General features: G+C 42.3%; 1 protein-coding gene across 1 annotated transcript; it reads left to right on the top strand.

The window, feature by feature from the left end:
- The first annotated feature begins 980 nt into the window (after positions 1–980).
- On the top strand, positions 981–24637 carry msh2 (mutS homolog 2 (E. coli)). Its single transcript, XM_072456761.1, has 16 exons — positions 981–1239; positions 1613–1761; positions 6324–6608; positions 7257–7403; positions 8603–8752; positions 9211–9344; positions 10284–10483; positions 11699–11808; positions 12424–12547; positions 15073–15223; positions 16749–16846; positions 18028–18276; positions 20575–20779; positions 21930–22177; positions 23159–23328; positions 24446–24637. Exons 1-16 carry the CDS (start codon positions 1032–1034, stop codon positions 24614–24616), a joined length of 2799 nt encoding a protein of 932 aa, XP_072312862.1. The 5' UTR covers positions 981–1031; the 3' UTR covers positions 24617–24637.
- The last annotated feature ends 527 nt before the right edge of the window (positions 24638–25164 follow it).

The following is a 25164-nucleotide window of genomic DNA, read 5'->3' as shown; positions in this document are numbered from 1 at the left end:
GATGTAGGATCTGATGAGGTGTGACGAGGAAATGTGCGACCCAATGTTCACTGTCTATTTTAGAAGAAGAAACGCTGAATAATTGTCTGTTTAAAGGACATTTTTTGCATCAAATTTTTGCATTGTATTAGTTTTTGTTTTTTTGTTTTTTTAAACTAGTAATTGGCTAGTCTTTTGGGTAATGTATTTTATTTTGTCTTTTTTGTGCTCATATTTTTAATGTCAACTTTTTGGTTTTAATTGAACTGAATTAAAAATTTTAATTGGTCGTTAAAGATTTACTGTAATTAGGGCAAAAGTTTTTTTTTTATATGTAATTAAATTGCACACAAAGTTCCTGTGCAAGGGATTTCATTTCAGGGATTTTATTGTTGAATTGTGTATGATCTGTGTCTGATGTACAATGGACACTGTAACTTGTTGTGCATTAAATTTCTTGTACTAGAAAAAAAATATTTAAGTTTACAATTCAATTTTGATCCGAATTGGTGCTTGGGATACTTTAATCAGTTTTTGAGCCACTGATAACTATAACAACTGTTATATGAAATGTAATAACTGTCCAGGTTGATAAATTAACTTAATTGCATCATATTGTGATTGGAGCAGAAAGTGTAGCTTTTTTCCTGTTTAAGGCAAACCGGAACTAGCTGGTCGGTTTCCTGTAAAATGTTTTGATTTATGTCTAAGCCCTTGAGGCAAAGAAAGTTTATTTTTAGAGCACACTTTGCATGCAAAGCAATGAGCTTCATACAACAGGAAAAAATGCTATAAAATCACAAAGACATAAAAGAGAAGATAGATCCAGGGTCAAGCTCTGAAAATGCGGCATCTTCCGGACATAAAAATAATACAATAAATACGTTTTATTTTTTACATTATGTAATGACACAACATTTTACACAAAAAGAATGGTTTCATATTAAAACAATGTACATTATCTGTTCCTCGTTCTCGTCGTCATGGAAACCGACGGAAGTTGAAAGCTCCTGCACTTCCGGGTTCACTCCGCAGACGCGGGAGTTCGCAGCATGGCGGTGCAGCCGAAACAGAACCTGTCCATGGACAGTGCTGCCGAGAGCGGCTTCCTCAGCTTTTATTTCTCTATGTCCGACAAACCGGACACTACGTTCAGAGTGTTCGACCGGAACGACTACTACACCGTGCACGGGAAAGACGCCACGTTTGCAGCAAAAGAGCTTTTCAAAACCAATGGAGTTCTGAAGTATCTGGGCTCAGGTAACAGCGACTGAAACCTCCAGGCAAAGCGACATGTGCTAAGTCCATCTAATGTCACCTAAATGATAATAAATCACCTGCCAATGATGTTAAATCTATGTAATCTAAGGGTCCCTATCACAATTTAGCACGCCACTGGCAACACGCTCATATAAAGTGGCGTTTTTGGGTGTATTGAGCTCAAGAAATGATTAAAAGCGATCCAAAGAAAATTATGCAAATTCTGCCATTGTAGGCCCATAATGCAGTCTCCAAACAAAAACAACTACATTCACTAAATAAAGAGAGCATCTGTGCATCAGGTTCTACAAAGTTATGGGAATAGTCTGTACTGTAATCTTTGATGGCTTGTGATGTACATCTCTGCTTGTAGGGAAGCGCAGACTGGAGAGCGTGGTGCTGAATAAACTCAACTTTGAGACGTTTGTGAAAGACCTGCTGCTGGTGCGGCAGTATCGAGTGGAGGTGTTCAAGAACCAGAGCAAGAACAGCAAGGAGCAGGACTGGAAGCTGGAGTACAAGGTCAGTCTTAACGCTTCATCATGGAAAGTGTGAGCGACATCACAGTTGTGAGAGAAAACCACTCATTATATGTGTTACAGCCTTTGTGCAGTTGGTTTGCATGTGCGTGTCTTGTGCTGTGAGCCTCATTTGTCATGCACACTGTGTAGAAACAAACAAACAAACAGCAAAAACTATTCACCTCGACTTATGTGGTCATCTATACATGAATACTGGTTACACTGGTTACAGTATTCATGAACACAGGATCACACGTGTCACAGATGACAGTTATTAGTCCCGTTCATCTGTCACATTTGAAGGGTTTGATGTACAGTTTATCAACAGTTTCAAAAACCATACATTTCTTCAATATCACATCAGGGCCAAACAAATGGCACATTCACTTCATGTATAAATAAACTCTCTACATTTAAATGTGAATCTTTACACAAAGGCTTGTCAAAGCTCAACTAAAACACTGCATTGTTTGTACATTAACAACATCCTGGATTTTGATGTTCACACTTTATGGAGGATTTTTTGGTGCCAAATCTGAGTCTCTTTCCTCGTGGCGTGGACAGCCGAGTAGTTTATTCACATGTCAATCATTGGATGCACCTACTGCTCACCTGCAGCCACGTGTGGCTCGTCCCCATGAGAGCAGCATGTTTCTCTGTGTCTAAGTGCATGGATCTATCGTAATATAGTTCCCTCAGTGTACGGGACAAAATTAAGACAGAGAAAGACAGTTCGAGCTGTCTCAGAAGAGACGGAAATCTACGGAGATGAGAGATGTGATGCGATCCGTCGTGCTAATAAACAAACGCACGAGTAGCAGCGAGGCTGTTGTGTCACAGGGGGAGTGAGCATGCCCATTTCCGCTTGAGTTCAATAACTTGATACAAAATAGGCCAAATGCTACATTTTGAACTCTTAAACACTGGTGCACTGTCACAATTCCAAATTAATATCAAGTCATCTTTTCCGAGAACTCCACTGCCACACAGCTTCCTGTAATTCTGACTGTCAGCGACAATCCCAGGCACTCCCACACTGAGGGAGTAAGACAGGCACTCCCACACTGAGGGAGTAAGACAGGCACTCCCACACTGAGGGAGTAAGACAGGCACTCCTATACATTAAGTCAGACAGACACTCCCACACTTTGGCACAGATACAGGGGCTGGTCACGGGGATACAGGGGCTGGTCACGGGGATACAGGGGCTGGTCACGGGGATACAGGGGCTGGTCACGGGGATACAGGGGCTGGTCACGGGGATACAGGGGCTGGTCACGGGGATACAGGGGCTGGTCACGGGGATACAGGGGCTGGTCACGGGGATACAGGGGCTGGTCACGGGGATACAGGGGCTGGTCACGGGGATACAGGGGCTGGTCACGGGGATACAGGGGCTGGTCACGGGGATACAGGGGCTGGTCACGGGGATACAGGGGCTGGTCACGGGGATACAGGGGCTGGTCACCGGGATACAGGGGCTGGTCACCGGGATACAGGGGCTGGTCACCGGGATACAGGGTTATTAAGAGTTTTAACCTGTTACCACCCACCTGTCCACCGGCGAGCATTTTCTATATCTCAAATATTCTCTTACATCATCACTTTTATTTCCGTGGTCAATACCAGCAAGCCATAAATCATTTTAAAGCTTATTTTCTCAACAAAACGAATATGTCATTGATTTACATTGAATAATATGCCCCAAGAAGCAATTGCCAATAGTTTGTGAGAAAGTCTCAACTTTTACAAACGCATGTCCTACCTGTTTGCTGTTTATGACGGACGAAACGGCTTTAATTCTGTACATCCTTGTACTCAGTCTGTCCGTAAGGAATCATTGAAAAACAATATTCACTTGTATTTTTCCTGAAGTTATCCGATTTCGAGATATTGTCAAGTAAACAAACTTTTCTTCGTTTCTCGCCGGACGAGAATGCGCTTGTCCGGCGCATTTCTCCGTCCATAACAAATGACCTGTTTGACCTATAAAATAATGTTGGATATCCTTCTTTTCTTCAGACTGTTAGCTACAGAATGAGACCATCCACCAATTTTTCTGTCCACAGGTTTGTTTGCTACAGCCTCCGCAAAAAAAAATGCGCCGCTTGCAATGCACATGGTTTAGTCTGTTTACATCTAAATAGCGCCGCGTGCGAATGACGTAGCTCAGATTGATTGACAGATTATTCTAGCCAATGAAAATAGCTTTAGAATGGTGGGCGGGACAAAGGGCTTATTGACACAGAATCTTCTGTATTCTCGTGCGTAAGGCTCCGGGAAGGCTGTAAAGAGCCAGATTTCTCGGCAGGATTTTGCGCATAACGTTTTCTGATTTTATTAGCCTTTTGGACGTGCATTTTGTTAGATATATGTATTATTATACCAATACAAAAATAAAATAAAAATATTATATATATATTTTTTAACCTCTATATGGGAAATTCATGGGTAAACTCATATTTACACATTTTCACATTTTTTTTTTTAGCAGTTATAATTGCTATTAGTGGCCTACAAAACATCAAAATGTATGTTTTATGATCATAGAGGAGCTAAAATTGTAATAAAACAGTTTGGCACAGTTGGCACATATTTGGATCACTTGTTCCGAATATACTTTTTGATACAAAAAGGTCAACAGCAGCAAAATGCCTGTTCCTAGAGATCTGAAACTTTACACAGTTGTTGTCAACAAGATAAACATCATGTACAGTGAACAGCATATGCACACAATGAAGTATGTCATGCTCAGGACCATTACAAATTGACAATATTCAGGCGAGACTAAAAAAGGATGTTTTGTTTATGTTTGGGCCTCTGTAGTGTAAGTTCTGAAGCCCTGACAGTGTGACATGTGCACATCTGCAGAAACTAGAAGGCTTTCTAATGATGCATCACACTTGCATGTGGAACATAAGATCCTCTTTTAATAAGCAATGCCATTTGGGTATGTCCAACCATTGTGCACAGGGCGAAAATAGGTGGATGGTAACAGGTTAAGAGCACGAAACTACAGAGTTGCATTTTCACAAAGAGTCCAGTCATTTGTTACAACTCAAAAGGTTCAGAAACGACTTCAGTCTGAATTGGGCTCATTTCAGTCCGATGTTTAAGGAAAACTCTGTCGGAATGAGAAGAAGTATTCATAGAAGTATTAAGTAGGGCTGGGTATTGCCTTATACTTCACGATACAAACCGTATCCTGATACAGGGTTCACGATACCAATCCCAATACTCCTAACTTGTTATGATCCTGATGCGTGGATAACTCTAAAAAACGGTGTTAAATGATGTTTTGATTTAAGTGGACAAAGAGAATGCCTCGGAATTTCATGTCCTGTGATTAAGTATCAGCTCCTTAATGCCACAGTCTTTAGGTTCAGAAGTGTAGAACTCTGCAATATATATATAATGACTTCATGTTGTTTAAAAGTATCATGATGCACAGCTCTATCGATGCACGTATTGCCAAGAAGTCTGTCTGTCTGGAGAGCAGCTTCAGTGACTGATCTACCCTCGCTGTGTGAAGGAGACGTTTCACAGGTCTTTCCTTCTGCTGCTGTCAGACTCTACAACAAACACTGTTAGTCCTGAACACGTGCAATACTGACTTAACCATGTGCAATACCATCATATCCATGTGCAATACTGACTTAACCATGCGCAATACCAACATATTCATGTGCAATACTGACTTAACCATGTGCAATACCGTCATATTCATGTGCAATTACTGTCGTACTCACACGCAATTAATGTCATATTCGTGTGCAAATAACTGATGTAAATAAAAGTGTTTACTTTACCATTATTATTAGTATTATTTGTCTTATGCCAGCTATTTTGATTTGATTTGATTATTATTATTATTATTTTATCTTTATTTTCTTCCCTCCATTCCCTATTAAGATATGAGAGATCTTGCTTACAGGAGTTTTGTTAATAAGAGTTTTTGTTTTTGTTCATAAGAGTTCTTCTATTAAGAGTGTTGTTTTTAATTTCCTATAAGTTATCTGTCCTTTTCCTCCTGTATCTACTGCGTTGTAACACCAAAATTTCCTCATGTGTGGACAGTAAAGGCATATCTTATTTTATCACGATATATTGAGCACAGCCCTAGTTTTAAGAGTCAATACATAACTTCTATGTCTATTTTCTTAGTTTTCTTACTAGTTTATTAATTAATGTAGGATTTGTGGAGCTTGGTAAAACAAATGAATTATTATTTCATCACAGATTGCTAAGCTAAGACCTCTGCACATGATTTCTAACAAGGCTCTGCTGTTACAAAACAGCCTTGGGTTTTTATAGTTTGCAATGTTTGGAAGCTAAAGCTAACGCCCCCCTTGAAGATGCAGTGGGACAGTGCCAGTCTTTAGACGTCTCTTTACAAACAGTTTAAACCCATGAATAATCCTTTTCCTGATCCAAACGCACAGGATCACGTACAATATAGTTCACTTTAGGTATTCCACTCTAACAAGACAATATTGGAGGTTGCTATTTGATAACGTTACAAACAGAATTGTTACTTTCAACATGAATGCTCTCCCTCCTCAGGCGTCTCCTGGGAACCTGAGCCAGTTTGAGGACATCTTGTTTGGCGGCGGGTCCGGAGCAGAGGGCTGCGCCGGAGTCGTGGCGGTGCGATACGCCACGGCCGCCGACGGACAACGGGTGGTGGGAGTGGGCTACGTCGACGCGGCGCAAAGGATCATGGGAGTCTGCGAGTTCCCCGACAACGAGATCTTCTCAAACCTGGAGTCGCTGCTGGTCCAGATCAGCGCTAAAGAGTGTCTGCTGCCTCAGGGCGAGTGCAGCTCTGAGGGCAGCAAACTCCGAGAGGTGAGTGTCACGGTGCACCACAAACTGTCATAGACTCTATTATGACACAAGCAGTTAACAAATACAGCTATAGTTTATATTGTTATATCCACAGTCTCGTTCTGATCTTGTTCCCCCACACGTTTGCTCTTTTGTAACTGCTCAAAGTAGTATCGCTTACTACTCCTTATGTGGTTTTGGAATGTCCATGCAGTAATCATACTTTGTACACAAGCCTCTGTAGTTCTGGTAGTTTCACTTCAAATGATTAGGAATGCACTGATTTGGTTATTTTAGCTCAGAAACAAATACTAATAATTTGCTTCCCGGTAAGAATTATGTCACTGACTATTGTGTCAATCGAACAGAAATGTGCCAAAACAATGTCTTTTAAACTTATCAACAAACAACATCATTTTTAATCAGCTCTGGTTTGTAGAATCTTTACTATAAAATATATATATATTGATATTTAAATTGGCATATCTTCAAAACAATATTCATGATATTATCTAAAATGTCTTATATTGCTACGTGAACAAATGTGCATAAACTTTACAAACCTGGGATTAGTTTATTTGACGTTTACTGAAGGAAGTAAACATTTTGGCCTCTGGAGAGCGAGGCCTGATTCGCATTCATTAAATCCGTCTTGTCTTTGGTCCTGAGGTGGTGCAGCGGGGCGGAGTCCTGGTGTCTGAGCGGAAAAGAGCCGACTTCAGCAGCAAAGACATCGTGCAGGATCTGAACCGACTGCTCCGGTCCAAGAAGGGAGAGACCGTGGCCAGCAACACGCTGCCCGAGCTCGACAAACAGGTGAAGCTGAGACGTGGTGGCGTCATGGCGACCTTTGATGCCGACGTTACGGGAAAAGCCTGGGCCAATACCGTATTTTCCGGATTATAAATTGCACCTTTTTTCATATTTTTGGCCGGGGTGCGACTTATACTCCAGAGCGACTTATATGTTATATTATTAGTTATTTTCACACTGACGACCACAAGAGGGCGCTCTAGGCCCTTAGCGACGCAGAAGAAGAATCTGCACTTCCTCTACCTCTGGAGTTTGTGGAGTTGTTTAGAAGTGACACAGAGGAAGAAGAATTCAATGGATTTAGTGATTTGGGGTAAAACTGATGCTTTGGTAAACTTGTTAGCATGTTCTTTATGCTATAGTTATCTGAATAACTGTTCATATGTTACGTTAACATACCAGACACTTACCACAGTTCTGTCTGTGCCTCATGTAGCTGAAGGTGTTAGCGTTAGCATACGTACACCTATTCACCATGTTCTCTCATCTGTTATTATTTTAAACTGCATTTCAAGATGAAATGTCTGTTCTTGGTCTTGGATTTTATAAAATAAATTTCCCCCCAAAAATGCGACTTATACACCAGTGCAACTTATGTTTTTTTCTTCTCAATTATGCATTTTTTGGCAGGTAATTAGGTTTAGGCTGATATTTCCTAAGCAATGGCAATGTTTTTTTATTTTAAGCACTTTTAAAAAAATGTTTTGATTGTTTTTCAAGAAATATTGCTCTGAAATAAAGATAAAATGTATTTCAAGTATAGAACCAGTAACATAATGCCCTGCTTTGGGGAAAAATAGGAACATGTTTAATCAGGCTTTAGAACTACTATGTTTAGATGTAGGTTATGGGCTTTAACTGTTTATTCTTTATTAGAGAAAATTAACTTTCACGTGTTTCCATACTTTTCCATACACAGGATATTTCTATTACTGTCCTGTTGTAGTTATTTCGCAGATGAAGTGTCTCTGAACCTCTCCAATCGTATGTCATCCTCTTGTTGCTCCGCCTCCTCGTGTTGCTCCGCCTCCTCCTGTAACAGCAGCAGTTCATTAAATGGCATAACTCGCATGTTATATAACCGATGTGTAATTATTGCTTCTCTAACTAATTAAATGCGTTTGCGTCTGGTATGACTCTTTTCTCGACCTTAAGTAAATGATTAAGTGCAGAATATAATGGAATGTGTGTTGGATTCGTAGGTGGGCGTGTCGTGTTTGGCTGCCGTGGTGCGGTTTTTGGAGCTTCTTTCTGACGAGTCCAGCTTCAACTCGTTCTGTCTGAAACCGCTGGAGCTCGGGCAGTACATGAGACTGGACAACGCCGCGGTCAGGGCCCTCAATCTGTTCCAGGTGAGCGCACCAGGGACTAGGCACCAGGGACTAGGCACCAGGGACTAGGCACCAGGGACTAGGCACCAGGGACGAAAGGGAAAGGAGGACAAGAATTGGAGACAGGGACAGAGGACAGGGACAGAGGACAGAGGACAGGGACAGAGGACAGGGACAGAGGACAGGGACAGAGGACAGGGACAGAGGACAGGGACAGAGGACAGGAACGGTCACGAAGAACAAGTCCAGGTCTAAGACGGTCACGAAGAACAAGTCCAGGTCTAAGACGGTCACGAAGAACAAGTCCAGGTCTAAGACGGTCACGAAGAACAAGTCATATTGTGTAGCCGACATCCGCCTTAAGTCAGAACTAGAAAAAACACCAGTAAAAGATGCATTAATATAACTTTTACATGACCTTTACCTCTCGTCATCATATTAATTTGGCCGATTTGATAATAATACGTGTGTGTTTCCAGGGCTCCCCTGACGACACCAGCGGCGCTCACTCATTGGCCGGTTTGTTGAATAAATGCAGGACTCCTCAGGGCCAGCGCCTCGTGAACCAGTGGATCAAACAGCCACTGATGGACAGATCCAAGATAGAAGAGAGGTAACGGAAGCGGCTACACTTACAGAAAGATATACAAACATACTCGGTAACTAGGGACGTAACTATGCACATCTCACAGTACGACATCATCCTTACATTCATTTCATGGTCTTAACACAATTGTAGATGTGCTACTTTTACCTTAACGAGCCTTAGAAAAGTGCTTAATATCAGCCATTCATGTTGTCTGGGCCGAAGTGGAGCAAAGGATCATGGTCTATGTAGTTCCCTCAATGCATTTAAGTGAAGGAGCCGTTTTTTGATATTTGATTTGTTAAGTCTCTCCCGTGTAACAAACGTTTCTTAAGTCTCACGTTGCACAGGCCACACGGCACTGAACCCGTTTGACCCTTAAAGTTAGTCATTTTTCCAATTTCCTTTTTTGAAAACGATAATATGGAATAAGTGAAGGGTAAACAAGCCTTATTTGTAGAGCGTAAGGGGAAAAAAGGCATTAATATCACAAAGACATGGCAGAAATCTCAAAATCACAAAACAGTTTTAAGACATAAAAGAGAAGAGTGCAAAAAGAAGATAATTTAGGGCTGAAACAATTATTAGTCGACTTTTTAAAATATTTTTTACCGATTATTTGGCTAGTCTAACAGTAATTTTAAAGACGTTTTTAGATACATTTTTACCAAATAATGCTTGAAATGTTGTGAAATTGGTTAATATTCTTTGACATTTCGATTGAATAATATCACCGTCTTTTTGTCTGTGTTTTAGAGTCTGTAAAGTCCAGATAATGATCAAAATGCAACTACAGTTTTGTACATTTCTTGGTTTCTTAAGTCTCTCTCCCGTGTAACAAACGTTTCTTAAGTCTGAACCCGTTTGACCGCTAAAGTTTAGTTTTACGTGATCAAACGCCGTAAATCCAACGACCCGGAGCTGAAATGACCTGATTTTGAAGCCTGTTTTTTCCCGCGTCCTCAGGCTGGACCTGGTGGAGAGTTTGGTGTGCGACTCAGAGCTCAGACAGACCCTCCAGGACGACCTGCTGCGGCGCGTCCCGGACCTCCACCGTCTGGCCAAGAAGTTCCACCGTCACTCGGCAACGCTGCAGGACTGCTACAGGGTCTACCAGGCCGTGAGCCAGGTCCCCAACGTCATCGGCGCGCTGGAGGGGAACTCAGGTGCGCGTTCGAGTCGTTACCGTGGTTACGTTGTGGCCAAAACCAGCAGCAGGAGTAAAAACTATGTCAAGAATATGTCATTTTTCCAATTTCCTTGTTTGAAAATGATAATGTGGAATAAATGAAGGATAAACGAGCCTTATTTGTAGAGCACGAGGGGGAAAAATGCGTTAAAATCACAAAAACATGGCAGAAATCTGAAAATCACAAAACCGTTTAAGACAAAAGAGAAGAGTGCAAAGATCATTTAGGGCTGCAACAATTATATTCGACTTTTTAGATATTTTTCCCCGATTAGGCCTTAGTTATTTTATTACTTGGTTTACGGATCCGCCGCACTTAGATGATTGATTTCTACAATATAAATAAAATAAATTATTATTTTTTTTTTTTTATATAGTACTGCCGACAATGCAAAATAGCATTAAATTAAATGTAAAAAGTGGTATCAAGTCAAGAGATAAGAGCGCGTGAAGCAATTTCTCGGAATTGCTTTTTCCCGGAAGAAAAGCTCTTTTGAAATTGAAATTATATATATTTCGCCCGCCTGTTCTATATATTTCAGTAAAAAATCCATAAACCAAGTAATAAAATAACTGCGGCCTTATTTGACTAGTCTAACAGTATTTTTAAAGACGTTTTAAATACATTTTTGACCAAGAAATTGGTTTATATTCTTAAACATTTCGATTGAATAATATAACTGTCTTTTTGTCTGTGTTTTAGAGTCTGTAAAGTCCAGATAATGACGATCAAAATGCAACTACAGTTATTACAATGAGTCGATTAATCGGATTTTGATGATGTCATATGGACCTCCAACAGAAAATCCACAAATACTGAACCATATCATTGTTTATTTTGAGAGCGGCTCCAACAAACTGGTCATTTTATTCTCCTTTTAAAGTCCTTTTTAGCCGACAGCGAGCGCGTCTTTACGGTGGAATAATGGCACCGCGTTCTGAAGCCGCCGTGAGAAATGGATTCAGCTTTTGTTTATTTGAGCTTTGGGGACAGTTTTGTTTCATGTGCATCGGCCCAGTAATTACAGATGAACAATAACCAGGTGGAAACATCTGCACGTGGTGAAAACACAGTAGAATCCACCAATTTTGTTGCGCTTCGCGGTCACGTCAGGGGAATGTTCAGCACGATTCTTGAATATTAAAAGCGTCGACTCCACGTGTTTGTAATGACTCGTGTTTGGCTCTGCAGGAAGTTACGTGGTGCTTCTGGAGGCCGTGTTTCTCACTCCGTTTAGAGATCTGCAAAACGACTTTGTCAAGTTTCAAGAGATGATCGAAACCACTCTGGACATGAACCAGGTATAAATGTTGAAGAACTGAGTATTTACAGTGTGACATGGACATTTTCCCACCAATATTTACGTTACTCGCCGACTAGGAGTGGCCTATATCCTCCAAAAAAATAATATATTGTAGTTTCAGCGATAACGTTCGACGATATGATGTAAAATAAAACAGAAATGTGTTAGAAAATGTATTATTTGAGGTTTGATTATTGGACAAATGTGAAATGGCTGTCAAAATCATAAAAGTGCAGAAATGTCACCTTGTACCCTTATGTGAAAGTTTACAACACACTTTTCTTTTTTTTTTATCTTGAATTAGCTCTTTAGTGTAGCATTTAAATTAAATAATTTTATAGCAGATGTATTTGATATTAGAATTTTGCATTTCTTCAAAACAACAGTCAAAGTAAAAACATTAAAATTTCCCAGATGATGACATTTCACTTAAACACTTAAGCTAAATGCTAAAAATCAGCATCTAATTGTTAAAATGCTTAATATTTCAGTTTTCTTCTAAATATTACTGCTCCAGGATGTCATAAAATTCCTCAGGAGTCAAACACTTGTCACAATAATAGTAAAATAAAGCTGTTTGTGGGTGTAATGTTGGGTTTTGTCTCCTCTTCAGATCGAGCACCACGAGTTTCTGGTGAAGCCCTCGTTCGACCCGGTGCTGAGTGAGCTGAGGGAGACGATGGACGACCTGGAGAAGAACATGCAGAGCGTCCTGAGCGGCGCCGCCAAAGACCTGGGTGAGCGGACGCAACGCTCCATCACGGAGAGAGTAATGTTCACGTTATAGTGTAACATAAGCTTTTCCGCGCTTGAGCGTCGCGAGCTCGCAACGTGGAGAGTTCCCGTCACCTCGTCGTTCATCTCCACGTCGACGGTGTGGAATCGTCCGGCTCCTTCGTGTCAGTAGAGCAGGTCAAACCCTCGCGCTCGTGCACTTCGACGAGCTCGTGACGCAAGCCGGAAATCCAACATTTAACTCTACATTTTGTGTGCATAGTAAGCCTATTTTTAAAGATTTAAGTAGTTTTTCTTTAACGCACGCCCTTCTCGATTATATATGTTGTTTTATCGTTGTTCATTGTTTTATGTTGCACCGAATCACCAACGCAAGTTCCTATGTTTGTGAATTCTGTAATTCTCATTAGCAACGGAAATAAATCTTTATACATTTTTCTAAAAAGGTTTATTATTAGATTATTGATATTATTACATTTTAAAAATGCTCAACTTTTGTCGCTGTCGCCCACGACGCTACAGCCAATCAGAGAGAGCTTCATTGTGTTCAATTTTAAACCTGCTGCACGTCAATGATGTCAATAATATCAATAATGTTGATTACACAATGTTTGTCATTAGGGCAGTGGGTCTCAAACTGTGGTTTTCAATTTAATCTTGAACTTTAAACCAAGTTTGACTTGGTTTAAAGTTCTTTTATACCCGTCTTTTAGCCCCCGGTTGGACCTAGAAGTGAACTTTTTCAGACCGTTTAGATCCCTCGGTACTCGGAGGGCCACATATCTTTTTTATTTTCTTTGTACTTTGTGTGAAAAGCTGGAACCACTCGATTAGAGGGTACTTCGTTTCATTAATAACTCTTAATAACCCTGTGACACTGTACAGCCCCTCCCCCCGTCGCGCCTCGGGCTTTACACTAAATGTTATTTCCACGAAAAGTTGAATAATCATCACACCAATGCTGCTTTGGTTTGACTCTTCACTTTGACTCTTGGTTCCGCCTTAAAAACCCGAGTGAATCTGCAGCAGCGACTTTGAGCTGTGACCGAACGGTTGAACGATCTATTAAACCGCTCCACTGTCATGTGGTTTCGCTTTCTTAGGATTCAAACCCGGCACAAAGTTTTGACGGACCAGCATAACATTATAAACGTACACGAGACTTTAACAATTCTGAAAAATGTTCCGCTAAACGCTGCCTAAACACTGAGGAGGGCGACGTGTGTATTCTATGTTTTCTTGCTCTTATTTGACCTTGTGTTTTTGAAGTAAATATGAATTGCACATTACATTTTGTGCATTGTAAACCAGTGTTGACAGGGCTGAGTGGTGCTTTGTGTTGTGGTTAAGGGCGTGGCACATGTGGTCCAGCCCTCGACCTTTGCTGGCTGTCTGCCCACTCTCTGCCCCTTTCACGCGACGACTGACCAATCAAATGCAACCGTCGAGTCGAAACGATTATTAAAAAAACAAAGAACAGCTCAGTAAAAGAAACGGATCCACTGACTTTGTGTTAATCGTATAATTTTAATTGACCTGTTTTTATTGTTGCTTCCAACATTTCTCAACAAAACTTAAAGGTGGTATGGACGATTTTTTACAGCAATTTTTTTATCATATTTCCTCGTGGCGTGGATAAATCATTTGTCCTGCCACGTATCAATCATAAAACGCACCTATCGCTCACCTGCAGCCGCGTCAGGCTCGTCCCCACGTTTCCGCGTGCCTAAGCGCATGGATCTATCATAATATAGTTCCCTCAGTGTACGGGTCAAAATGAAGACGGAGAAAGACAGTTCGAGCTGACGCAGAAGTGGACAGAAATCTACGGGAGACGAGAGATGCGATGCGCTCCGTTGCGCTAATAAACAAACGCACGTGTGTGTTGTATCAGTCCACACGGGGGAGTGCACATGCGCACTTCCACCTGCGTTCTCAAATCGACGAAAAATCGTCCATACCGCCTTTAACGAGAAATGTTGAATTTTTATTTATTTCTTTTTAATTAATTTTTATTTTTAAAACAACAACAAAACAATTAACATAACAATACAGTTGCAAAAACTAAAACACACAAAATGACAACAAAAAACAAAACAAAAACAATAAAAAACAAACAAATTCAGAAACATTGATACATAAAAAAAAAAAAAAAAACGAAATCAACACCAGTATTTTAATGCGTTTTAGTAGGCCATATATTTCTTTCTTTCTATTTCTATTTCTTTTTCTTTTATATATTTATGATACCATGTATTATTAATTATTATTATTATTATTTATTTATTTTTTTAATTATTTAACAATGTAGGGGATGGGTGAAAACAGACTTTTTCTAAACACTAGCCTCAAATACAGAACAATCTTTACACAGCAAAGGTTAAAATCTTTAAAAACGTCAGTCTTCTACATTATTTCTACATTATCTACTTAATAATACGACTTGAATCTGTCTGGGCTGCACAGTTCAGGGCGATAAAAGGCGTGTTAAGATGTTGCACATGACTTTGTTCATGTTTTTTTTAAGGCCTTGAAGCTGGAAAAACGGTGAAGCTGGAGTCGAACGCTCTCCACGGCTTCTACCTCCGAGTCACGTGTAAAGAGGAGAAAAGTCTGAGGAACAACAAGAAGTTCACGACCCTGGACGTGCAGAAGAACGGCGTGCGATTCACAAACGGGTAAAAAGTCCGACTCGTGACATGTGTTTGACCAATATATAACTCTCAAAGGAGCTGGTATTTCCTTTTTAGTTTAAGATTAAATATAGACGTTGATTCATAGATTATTTTAGCGTTGAACGATAACAAACTACATCATTATTTTACACATCGTTCTTGCAAATGGCAATATCGATGTCTAATTGCTTAATGGGACAATTGACTTCCTGGTCCAACTCTTCAGAACAGACCCCGCCTCTTCAGAACAGACCCCGCCTCTTCAGATCAGACCCCGCCTCTTCAGATCAGACCCCGCCTCTTCAGATCAGACCCCGCCTCTTCAGAGTGGCATTTCACTGTAGCAAGCTGCGCATGGTCATTTTCGAATGACTAAACGACATTTTTGAACCCTCTCTGTGTGTGACCCGGAGTCGTACTCATAATTAAAGTACAGAGCAGTGGGCGGAGCCGGGGCGTTGATGGGGCGGAGCCGGGGCGTTGATGAAAACGGTGGCGATGAGCAAAGCCAGGCTACGTGAAAGCACCTGAAAGGAGAGCGTAGAAGCGCCCACAGCCCTCTGCTCTGAGGGGTTTGTCACGCAGAATGGCCCCAAAAAATGTACGGTTTGTGGGAGGCGGCTGAGACAGTCTGTGGTCCAATCAAACTCTGGTTAAAGACGAAAATCCCCTTTTGAAAGACGTGTTTTATTCACAAATGTCCACAATCTGTCTCCCTAGTACTCTTCTGTAACTGACTGAACTTGTATCCCTTTTTAAAATTATTTTTTCTGTCCCCCTCTACTCCCTCTCTGTCCCTCTCTGCCCCTCTCTGCCCCTCTCTGTCCCTCTCTGCCCCTCTCTGTCCCTCTCTGTCCCTCTCTGTCCCTCTCTGCCCTCTCTGTCCCTCTATGTCCCTCTCTGCCCCTCTCTGTCCCTCTCTTTCCCTCTCTTCCCTCTATGTCCCTCTCTGCCCTCTCTGTCCCTCTATGTCCCTCTCTACCCCTCTCTGTCCCTCTCTGCCCTCTCTGCCTTCTATGTCCCTCTCTGCCCCTCTCTGCCCCTCTATGTCCCTCTCTGCCCTCTCTACTCCCTCTCTGTCCCTCTCTACTCCCTCTCTGTCCCCTCTGTCCCTCTCTATTCCCTCTCTGTCCCCTCTGTCCCTCTCTACTCCCTCTATGTCCCTCTATGTCCCTCTCTGTCCCTCTCTACTCCCTCTCTGCCCTCTCTACTCCCTCTCTGTCCCCTCTGTCCCTCTCTACTCCCTCTATGTCCCTCTATGTCCCTCTCTGCCCCTCTCTGTCCCTCTCTGTCCCCTCTGTCCCTCTCTACTCCCTCTCTGTCCCCTCTGTCCCTCTCTACTCCCTCTCTGTCCCTCTCTGTCCCTCTATGTCCCTCTCTGCCCTCTCTACTCCCTCTCTGTCCCCTCTGTCCCTCTCTACTCCCTCTCTGCCCCTCTCTGTCCCTCTCTACTCCCTCTCTGTCCCCTCTGTCCCTCTCTACTCCCTCTCTGTCCCCCCCCTCTGTCCCTCCCTCACGTCCCCCACAGCAAACTCAGCTCCCTGAACGACGTCTACACCAGGAGCCGCGAGGAGTACGAGGAGGCCCAAAACGCCATCGTGAAAGAGATCATCGGCATCGCCTCAGGTCGCCGTCACATGGGCCCCTCGCCGTCCCGCTCCGGGCGCAGACAATAATCCACAATTACACACGCGCGTCGTCTTACGTGACCTTTTGTCGTAACCGATCGGACGCGCATTCTCTCCGAGGCCTTGTGAACAGTAGAAGCGCTTTAAGGTCACAGTTTGGGCTCAGATGGTATTTTGAGGTCATTTTTTTTTTGTGTCTGGCGCCTACGAATTCGCAGAAGCGGCGTCACGGCTGCGCGATTACCGAGCGGCGTTGTAAAGCGGGCGGCCACACTTCTGCCAAGCCGACCCCGTGGCAGCTCATCTGACCGATGGAGGCAGAGCGAGGGAATGACGCTGGCACACAGGGCGATGAGCGCGCTTTGACAGGCATTCTGAATGTTAGCGGCTCCTGTAGCGGCTCAAAACGACAACAAATAGAAGGGTTTACAACTTTGCTAAATGTTTAGTTCGTATTTGACGTTGAAACTAATAAAATGAAGTCAACAGGAGCAGAAAACCAGATAAATTACAGGAAACACGGCACTCACATTTATCACTGGTGCAGATTTTGTGATCACAAAGTTAAATTTATGATTCATTTTCGAGTTGACGTGTCCTAAATCTCAAACCGCCGTTAGCAAACGAGCTAGTTCAGTTCTGCACGAAGGAGAAACGACTTTCAGTTTTCATATTCCAGTATAAAGTTAATTTCAGTGACTCTAAAGGTTAAGAAACACATTTGATCAGTTGTGCTACCCATAATTCTCAGTCAAAATGTTGCAAACATTCAAACAATCTGATGAAACAATATTTGTTTCATCAGATTTTTGATTAAAATGCCGACAAATTTCTCACTTTGAATTTGTTTTCCTGAATTTCAGTACACGTTACATTGCAGTATGTTTTCAATGCATCGATTTTCAAACCGTCAAAATTCAGAGTGTAAAATTTGCAGTGACAAAATGTGCTTGAAAATGTGTAAATTTCTTTCCTTTTTAGTATTCTGCAAAATACACTGACGGAAATTCTGAATAAAAACGGTTCAAATGAGAAATTCATCTGCATTTAGAATTCAACATCTGATGAAACCCTCTTCCATTAAAGTGATGTGTTTTGTTCAGCAACACAACGACTCTGTGGATAAACCGCTCTCTCTGTAACTGTACTTTTACTCGAGTATTCCCATGGGCCCTGCAGGCTACGTGGACCCTCTCCAGACCCTGGGTGACGTGGTGGCTCAGCTGGACGCGGTGGTCAGCTTTGCCACGGCCTCGGTCTCCGCTCCGATCCCGTACGTCAGGCCCCGCCTCCTGGAACAGGATGGCGCCCGGCGGCTGGAGCTGGTCCAGGCCAGACACCCGTGTATGGAGATGGACGCCGACACGGCCTTCATCCCCAACGACATCCGCTTCACCCACGGAGAGGAGAGCTTCTACATCATCACAGGTGAAACCTGCTACCAATACTACTACTGCTACTGCTGCTGCTGCTGCTGCTGCTGCTGCTGCTGCTGCTGCTGCTGCTGCTGCTGCTGCTGCTGCTTCTGCTGCTGCTGCTGCTTCTGCTGCTGCTGCTGCTGCTGCTTCTGCTGCTGCTGCTGCTGCTGCTTCTGCTGCTGCTGCTGCTGCTGCTGCTGCTGCTGCTGCTTCTGCTGCTGCTGCTGCTGCTTCTGCTGCTGCTGCTGCTGCTGCTGCTGCTGCTGCTTCTGCTGCTGCTGCTGCTGCTGCTGCTGCTGCTGCTACTGCTGCTGCTGCTGCTACTGCTGCTGCTGCTACTGCTGCTGCTGCTGCTGCTGCTGCTGCTGCTGCTTCTGCTACTGCTGCTGCTGCTGCTGCTGCTGCTGCTGCTTCTGCTACTGCTACTGCTTCTGCTGCTGCTTCTGCTACTGCTTCTGCTGCTGCTGCTGCTGCTGCTGCTGCTGCTTCTGCTGCTGCTGCTGCTGCTGCTGCTGCTGCTGCTGCTGCTGCTGCTTCTGCTGCTGCTGCTGCTGCTGCTTCTGCTGCTGCTGCTGCTTCTGCTGCTGCTGCTGCTGCTTCTGCTTCCATTGATACTACTGCTACTTCCATTGGCTGTTGTCTTGAGGATTTATTTAAATTGTTGCGGGGTTTGTTTTGGTCCTTCCTCCGGGTCGTGCGTTGCCCGTCACCAGAGCCTCATCTCTGATTGGCTGCCGTGCCGCGTCTGCCGCAAAAAGGTTAAGCTTTTCCAACTTTTCTGCATCGGTCGCTCGCGCTGGGGCGTGTCCAAAGCGTCCGACGCTCAAAACACAGGATTTGTGCCACAAAAACGCCGGACGCCCCAAAACGAGTGTCCACAGACTTAGAATGTAAACTGGACGCTTTGAGGCGGCGGTGTGAACTTGTTTATTTGAAGTAGTATTTTAATGATGGTTTATGTCCCCTCCATGTCAAATCGGATAGCGGCCATTTTGCATGTTAGGGATGAATCAAATCACCCTAGAGCGCCCGCCCTCATGTGAAATGCGGTTGCCACTGTGGAAAATAACTAATAGTATCACATATAAGTCGCTCTGGAGTATAAGTCGCAGTCGAGTATAAGGTAGATTGAGACGGACGTATTGGTGACGACGGCTGAGAGACGTGAGGCTCTGTAACATCGGGCGCTCCATCCACCGCTCACCCGCCGTGCCCATGTGACTGAGGTGCGTGTGTGAGCGAAGTGTCTTGCCAAAGGACACGGCAGTATGCACCGTTCGGCCGTGGCACCCAACGGCCTTGTTCCGTCTTGTTATGGCGACTTTACTATTACAGCGTTTAGAATGGCTGCGCACACAGCCTGGTACTTGTGTAAACGCTCTATCCCATTCATTTCTATGAGACTGTAAAATAAAAAAAACATTGATTTTGCCATTTGTAGCTCGCGTGGATTGATGATTTTTTCCGTTCTCTACATTTGCCGTTGAATAATATCTAACTTCCGGTTCATATCTAACTACATTTTACCAGTTGAAGCAGGATTTGTGGCGTTTGGTGACACAAAACGAATAATTCCTTGTCAAACTGTTGTGGCCCGTGAATTATTGTTCATTATTGTTGAGTTATTGTTAGATTTAAGACATTTTTTCTACGTGGAGGTTGAGTTGATGCTAATTTTAGCGCCGATCGCTTCGTCAAATCAAAAAAATAGACAAAACGTTGGTACGCGCAGTGATGTTTTCGAACGGGGCTCTGGTGTTTCCCACGTGTGATCGAGCGGTTATCGGTCCTGGTTTTTCATCGTTAGCCGTTTTCGTTAGCGCTAACATGTGCAGCGATGCCAGACTTTAGAATCCAGGCATTCTAATGGCGATGCTACTTCCTGTTCTACTAGACCATCAGAGAATGCTGCTTCCTCGAGGATATCAGGCGACATAATCAATCGGACAAACTTGGTTCTATGAGTCCTTGTTCCAAATGTTCCGGTGAAACATTCGTACAATAAAACCGCTACTTTTTCTCTAATCTTTTGCCTCATAAACATCTGACATTTGCCCAGCCGCAGCTTCATCTGAGGTTAATTTATCCAAATATCTTTGGTTTAAAAATTGAACTCATCGAACCATCAAGTGTTTTATAAGTACAATATTCGCAGTGACAATAAGGTCCAGTAGGTGTTCTGTTGGTTTATGGTTTGTAACTGGTAACGTACAAAAAAAATAAAACTTGTATACATTTAAAATCGGGTTTAATTTGCAAACACAAATACGCGCCGTGTCTCGTCTGAACTGTCTGCGTTTCCTCCCAGGTCCAAATATGGGCGGTAAGTCCACGTTTATCCGTCAGGTGGGCGTGATCGCGCTCATGGCTCAGATCGGCTGCTTCGTCCCGTGCGAGAGGGCGGAGCTTAGCGTGATCGACAGCGTCCTGGCCCGAGTGGGAGCCGGGGACAGTCAGGTCAAAGGAGTCTCCACCTTCATGTCCGAGATGCTCGAGACGGCGGCCATTTTGCGGTAACCGTCACGATTATTATTATTATTGTATTATTATTATTATTGTATTATTATTATAAATGTTAAAAACTCTGAGAGGAACGAGTTCTCAAAGGTTCAGTTCAGTTTGACCAGTGTTCCAAGCTGTGGGAGCATCTTTAGTGTTCTTAAAAATCAGACCTAATGTAGTGTTGGAAAAAAATAGAGATCCTGGTATACAGTGTTTACCGTAAGTTCTGGAGTATAAGTCGCTCCGGAGTATAAGTCGGGGAAATGTATTTGATAAAATCCAAGACCAAGAACAAACATTTCATCTGTAAATGCAGTTTAAAATAATAACAGATGAGAGAACATGGTGAATAAGTGTACGTATGCTAACGCTAACACCTTCAGCTACATGAGGCACAGACAGAACTGTGGTAAGTGTCTGGTATGTTAACGTAACATATGAACAGTTATTCAGATAACTATAGCATAAAGAACATGCTAACAAGTTTAGCAAAGCATCAGTTTTACCCCAAATCACTAAATCCATTGAATTCTTCTTCCTCTGTGTCACTTCTAAACAACTCCACAAACTCCAGAGGAAGAGGAAGTGCAGATTCTTCTTCTGCGTCGCTTAGAGCCTAGAGCGCCCTCTTGTGGTCGTCAGAGTGAAAATGTCAAAGTGACAAATAATATCACATACAAGTCGCTCCGGAGTATATATACAGTATATATAGTCCGGAAAAAACGGTAAATATAGAGCTCCTTGTATACAGTGTTTAAATATACAGTGTTTGTATATTTAAACACTGTATACAAGGATATATTTAAACACTGTATACAAGGATATATTTAGTGTTTAAATATACAGTGTTTAAATATATCCTTGTATACAGTGTTTAAATATATCCTTGTATACAGTGTTTTTAAATATATCCTTGTATACAGTGTTTAAATATATCCTTGTATACAGTGTTTAAATATATCCTTGTATACAGTGTTTTTAAATATATCCTTGTATACAGTGTTTTTAAATATATCCTTGTATACAGTGTTTTTAAATATATCCTTGTATACAGTGTTTTTAAATATATCCTTGTATACAGTGTTTTTAAATATATCCTTGTATACAGTGTTTTTTAAATATATCCTTGTACACAGTGGTCTAAACTCTCCCCCTCCTCAGCTCGGCCACACAGAACTCCCTGATCATCATCGATGAGTTGGGCCGCGGCACCTCCACGTACGACGGCTTCGGTTTGGCGTGGGCCATCTCCGAGCACATCTCGTCCCAGATCGGCTGCTTCTGCCTGTTCGCCACGCACTTCCACGAGCTGACGGCGCTCGCCGGCCAGCGGCCCGGCGTCCGCAACCTGCACGTGACGGCCCTCACCTCCCACGACACGCTCACCATGCTCTACAAGGTCAAACCAGGTACGCACCGGCGAGGGCCCCGAGACGCAGCCGCCGTATTGGTCGGTTAGTCGCTTAAAGGGCCAATGGCAGGTTTTTACCATTTTCTAATTGTTCCTGGTGTATTTGTACCTGCTGTACATATAAATTATAGTTTTACACCAATTGAGCAGGTTTTTGTGGAGAAAACGTTGGAAAAGTCTGTAGAAAATGACAGGAAGTGACATCACACTCCACATTCCAGTCAAAGTTTATGCAGAATTTACACAAATAAACAACTTTTTTTACTTTTTAAACATGAATTCAACTAAATAAAGTCGCTCTCGTATATTTGTATTCGTCAAATGAAAAAAAGAGTGACATTAGATGAGTTTTGGCCCAATGTTTGCTGGGTTATTTCCTACTGTGGTGTCATCAATTACAAACAGGAAGTGAAATTATAAACCTCAAAAATGTGCTTTTCTCGGATAACAATTTTATAACTTTTTAGCAAAATTCAAAAATATGTTCATCTTTACTGCGTTTTAGTTCAACGAGTCTTCCGACCTGTAGGGGGCGCTTTAATTGGCCGACGGTTCGATTAATTGGATTATAAAGACGAAGTCGGACGACATCGGGAAGAACGGCGAAGAGCGAGTTTGGGATCTGAGTAAACTGCGAGTTCTGCAGATAAAATACATGTAGTTTTCAGTGTAAATGTGATTTTATGGCGAGTATAGACATATTTATTAGTTTTTAAGTCTTTCGCCAGCACGACACGCCTCCCTCTTTTAGTCTAACACGTCTTTAGACTGAGAAATCTGACTTCTTCTGTTTTTATCAATTGTTGTGAGTCATTTGGTGTAATATTTAATAAAATCTAATGAGCGGAGTGAAGTTTCTCAGCACGTTTCATTGTAGTTTGCACCCTGCCCCGCCCCTAAACGTCACTTTCGACCGTGAAAACGTCGTAATCCACAAACCTTCTCCTTCCCTGACACCGGGATTTCACTTTTGTTTCAGGAGTGTGCGACCAGAGCTTCGGGATCCACGTGGCGGAGCTGGCGTGTTTCCCGGCGGCGGTGGTGGCGGCGGCAAAGGAGAAGGCGTCCGACCTGGAGGAGTTTCAGGAGCTTGCGGCGGAAGAGTCCGAGGAAGGTCCAGGGGCCAAGAGGAGACGCACTGACAAACAGGCAAAGACTTACACACATGAATGGCTTGTGTTTGATGGTGTCTTGACTCTGGAGGCGGCAGCGGCGGCTGGGATTTCGGGCGTTAGGGTTAAAAATACATTGAATTGCTTTTACATTTAGAGGACGTTTGTTCTTTAGTGCTTGAACATGGAGTGTGTTTCTTGGAAGTTGCCGAACGTTTCCTGAGCGTTCATATGATGCTCCCCATGACGAGCCGCTAAAGGAAAAACACAATTGAAGATGGAGTTTGAAAATCGTTTGGCTCCAGTCGGCTCTTGTGACGTGCGGCAGCAGCAGATGACCTTTAACGTCACATCTGAGATTTCATCCATTTCATAATGACACAAGAACACAATCTGGAGTTCTAGGAATACTCTGGTCACTAAAGACTAAAGGCTTTTCAAACTAAAGTGTCCACAAGGGATGTCACAATGTCAAATATTAGTGTTAAGGATTATTCATGATTTGAGACCAAACAAACTTGTTAAATATGGTTCATTTTCTTTCATTCCTGAGTCTAACGTCGTGACCCACTTCACAAAATCAATGACAAAATAAAGTAAATACAAATGTTTGCTTCTATAATAGTCACCAATATTTTTGGTTTATTTGTTACAATTATATTGTGACTTGAATAATATATTGTAAAAGTACATTTTGATCTGGCTGTTTTTGACTTCATATGGAACAGTAGTAATAACATTTTCTCAGTAATAATGATTGTTTATTTCTGCAGTTTCTTCTATTTGGGGTTAATTTTACATTGTCCCACATGGGGACATTTCATAAAGGATTATCTTATCTTACAATTAAACCTAAACTGATATATTTTATAAACATATTTTCAAACACATTTCTATTGGATGGACGTAATATCGTTATTTTCTGTCAAATGTAATTGTTTATAAAGTTGTGTAAAAAAAGGACCTAATGGAACTAAATCGAAAAGTGTATTTTTGAGTTTAAACTTTGACATTTGAGCAGCGGCACAGATTTGGTTGAAAAAAATATCCATATTATCCAATCTGCTGCTCTATCCAACGCCATAAAAAATATTGGTAATAGATTTTTCCGGCTCCATCTCGGTTAAACATTACATTTTTGTGGTGCGTTTCAGGTCGGCGAAGGCCTGATCGTGGACTTCCTGGAGAGGGTGAGGTCACTTCCTGTCTGCAACATGGCCGACGCGGCGGTGAAGGCGGAGCTGAAGAGGATGAAGGAGGAGCTGGCGGCTAAAGACAACGGCTACATCTCTGAGATCCTAAAACGATGTGCGTCTGTGAAATAACTTCACTGTAAGATGAAGAGTTTGTAGAAAAGTTTTGTTTGTTTTTCAATAAAGAATAAAGTGTAAACCTGTGTTTTCTTCATATCAGTGGCTCAGACATAAAGGTGTTTTTAAATATACTTTCAGACCCATCAGTGTACTTTAAAAATAACAAAGATTAAGAAGTTATTGGAGCGCAACAAGAAATGAAATATTTGCCCTCTAGAATTTTTATTTTATCTAGTGTAGTGGTGGAAGTTTGAAGATTTACATAAAAGGTTTGAACAAAAACTCACTCATTCAACACCATTGAACTTGTATGTGGGAGAATCAGTCCTGTATCTCTTTCAGCGCCCCCTGGTGTCTTCATGAGTTAAATGCAGTTCAACAGAATAAAAGCACAAATTTTAACTTCTACTGGGAGTGAGCTTAAATCTTTTTTTGGCACAATACGTATTCGATCTTTAATTTTATCCAATGGCTTCATTTTTTTAGTTGTCAAAATGAATTGACATTTTGGGACAAAACTAAACCAACTGTTTGGACCCACATGAATAAAGACCAGGCAT

This window comes from Eucyclogobius newberryi, unplaced genomic scaffold, assembly GCF_026437365.1.
Source record: "Eucyclogobius newberryi isolate DKJ021-1_F unplaced genomic scaffold, fEucNew1.0.hap1 SCAF_20, whole genome shotgun sequence".
Lineage (NCBI taxonomy): Eukaryota > Metazoa > Chordata > Actinopteri > Gobiiformes > Gobiidae > Eucyclogobius > Eucyclogobius newberryi.
The sequence above is the reverse complement of the archived record's forward strand: the minus strand, read 5'-3'. Positions and strand labels throughout refer to the sequence as shown.

What these genes read in the sequence shown, in the direction of transcription:
- msh2 (XM_072456761.1), top strand. Translation starts at nt 1,032, where the DNA reads ATGGCGGTGCAGCCGAAACAGAACCTGTCCATGGACAGTGCTGCCGAG. An exon ending in ACTGGAAGCTGGAGTACAAG is followed by an intron (nt 1,762 to 6,323) that starts GTCAGTCTTAAC and finishes CTCCCTCCTCAG; the next exon opens with GCGTCTCCTGGGAACCTGAG. An exon ending in GGCGTGCGATTCACAAACGG is followed by an intron (nt 15,224 to 16,748) that starts GTAAAAAGTCCG and finishes CGTCCCCCACAG; the next exon opens with CAAACTCAGCTCCCTGAACG.